The sequence below is a fragment of the Pyrus communis genome, chromosome 3, assembly GCF_963583255.1.
Source record: "Pyrus communis chromosome 3, drPyrComm1.1, whole genome shotgun sequence".
Taxonomy (NCBI): Eukaryota; Viridiplantae; Streptophyta; class Magnoliopsida; order Rosales; family Rosaceae; genus Pyrus; species Pyrus communis.
The window spans coordinates 19,370,832-19,373,284 of NC_084805.1; the positions used below are offsets into that span (position 1 = coordinate 19,370,832).

Genomic DNA, 2,453 nt, shown 5'->3' on the forward strand with positions numbered 1-2,453 from the left:
TAAAATCAGTGCCGATGGCCTTTGCTGTGGCGCGGGTCAAAGGCAAGCTTTTCTTCTCGCTTTCTATTTCTTAGTTTTATGTTAATTTTCTCCCCAGTTCTTCCTGATTCAACCAAAGAGTCTCTACCCAAAGCCTATCTTCCCCAACTTCTTTCAATTCGATCTTATTGAATTTTGAATGTCTATATTTTTGTATTATGTAAAACCAAGTACAAGGAAAGCTCATATAAATGAGCGGAAGAAAGGAAAAGAAACAGAAGCCGAAAACAAGGAAAAGCAAAGCAGAAAGAAAGGAAAAGTAAAGCAGAAAACATGGAAAAGTAAATGTGAGAAAACATGGAAAAGTAAAGCAGAAAACATGGAAAAGTAAAGGTGACAACTATGACAGCCAATGTACCATACATACACCCATGCTTTCTTCCAATACTCCCCCTCAAGCTGGATCAAAGGGATTAATTGATCCAAGCTTGAACAAAAGACGTTGAAAATCAGCAGAGGGTAATCCTTTTGTGAAAATATCCGCAAGTTGATCATGACTGCGCGTGTAGTGAGTGTCAATCACCTTGGACTGAACTTGATTTCTGACGTAGTGACAATCAACTTCAATATGTTTAGTTCGCTCATGGAATACAGGATTCGATGCAATGTGCATCGCAGCCTGATTATCACAGTGTAGGGACATGGGTTGTTGATGAGGAAAACCTAAAGTCAACAGAAGGCTTTTGAGCCAAATAAGTTCACAAGCAGTGGACGCCATAGCACGATACTCTACCTCTGCACTAGAGCGTGCAACAACACTTTGTTTCTTGCTTTTCCAGGTAACTAGGTTGCCTCCCACAAACGTACAAAACCCAGTGGTAGACTTGCGATCGAGAGAATTGCCTGCCCAGTCAGCATCGGTATAGCCTGAGATCTGAGTGTGACTATTGTTGCACATAAGAATTCCTCTACCAATGGAACCCTTAAGATAACGTAGCACACAATGAACAATCTTCAAATGATCCATGCTTGGAGAGTGCATAAACTGGCTAACAATGCTGACAACATATGATATATCAGGACGTGTGATAGTCAGATAAATGAGTTTGCCAACCATTCTTTGATAGTAACTTAAATTGGGAACTGGATCACCGTGAGTTTTTAGCTTCAAGTTACTATCCAAGGGGGTACGAGCAGGCTTGCAATCTGTCATTTTTGCTTCGTGAAGAAGATCCATGACATACTTGCGTTGGTTGAGGAAGAAACCCTTGTGAGAGTGTGCCATCTCGATGCCCAGAAAGTATTTGAGAGTGCCAAGATCCTTGATAGCAAATGTTGTTGAGATACTGTTTAAGAGCATTAATCTCTGACATATTATCACCTGTCACAATTAGATCATCAACATAAATGAGCACAACTAGTTTACCCACTAAGCTGGAACGAACAAATAGGGAAGAATCCGCAATACTTCGACAAAAACCAACCCTTTCCAGAACATGACTGAGCTTGGCATACCATGCATGTGGACTTTGCTTGAGACCATAAATGGATTTATGGAGTTTGCACACCATTTCTGGATTGTTTGATTGAGGATGACCTGGAGGTAGCTTCATGTAAACCTCTTCTTCAAGTTCACCATGCAGGAAAGCATTTTTAACATCCATTTGAAAGAGAGGCCATGCATTGTTAATTGCAACCGACAACAATACTCTAACAGTGTTCATTTTTGCCACCGGAGCAAATGTCTCTTTATAATCGACGCCATAGGTTTGTGTAAAACCTCGAGCAACCAAGCGAGCCTTATTCCTTTCGATTGTGCCATCTGAATGAAACTTAGTTTTGTACACCCAACGACTCCCCACTGCCTTATTTCCTTTTGGAAGTTTCACTATAGTCCATGTGTTATTTTCATGGAGGGCTTGAAGCTCCTCTGCCATAGCATTTCTCCACTCACTGTGAAGATTGGCTTCTTGAAAACTTTGAGGTTCTCGAGCTTCATTAATGGCACTTAGGAATGTAGCAAAAGAAGATGAGACTTTGCTATAAACAATAACATCAGTCACGGGATACCTGGCAGTGTAGGTCACATAATCATGCAACTTGGATGAAAGTTTCCTCTCTCATGCAGGATTGCGACGAACTGTAGGAGATTGAACTACAGGTATTTGAACAACATCATGGTTGGAAGGATCACTGGAGGATGCAGTGTGAATCTCCGATGAGGAAGGGTTTTCATCTTCAAGATGTTCCACCGAGTGAAGGTTAACATCATCCGGCACATGATCACTAGGAGTGCATGTTGCATCTTCTCCGTTTGGATATGGAAAAGGAAATAAGTCCATCAAATGCTCCCCCTGTCTAGAGTAATCCAGTGATTGTGAGAAGTAAGGAACATGTTCTTCAAATTTAACATCCCTTGAAACAACCATTTTTCTAGTTGTTGAATTATAGCACTTGTAACCTTTTTGGGTAGA

The 2,453-nt window shown here is 40.9% G+C and overlaps 1 protein-coding gene across 1 annotated transcript; it reads right to left on the bottom strand.

Moving 5' to 3' along the window:
• Positions 1-433: 433 nt before the first annotated feature.
• Positions 434-1,916, bottom strand: LOC137728372 (uncharacterized mitochondrial protein AtMg00810-like). Its single transcript, XM_068467178.1, has 2 exons — positions 1,689-1,916; positions 434-1,360 (listed from the first exon to the last, which is right to left on the bottom strand). Exons 1-2 carry the CDS (start codon positions 1,914-1,916, stop codon positions 434-436), a joined length of 1,155 nt encoding a protein of 384 aa, XP_068323279.1.
• Positions 1,917-2,453: the final 537 nt, after the last annotated feature.

What these genes read in the sequence shown, in the direction of transcription:
- LOC137728372 (XM_068467178.1), bottom strand. Translation starts at nt 1,916, where the DNA reads ATGGCAGAGGAGCTTCAAGCCCTCCATGAAAATAACACATGGACTATA. An exon ending in CAAAAATGAACACTGTTAGA is followed by an intron (nt 1,361 to 1,688) that starts GTATTGTTGTCG and finishes TAATTGTGACAG; the next exon opens with GTGATAATATGTCAGAGATT.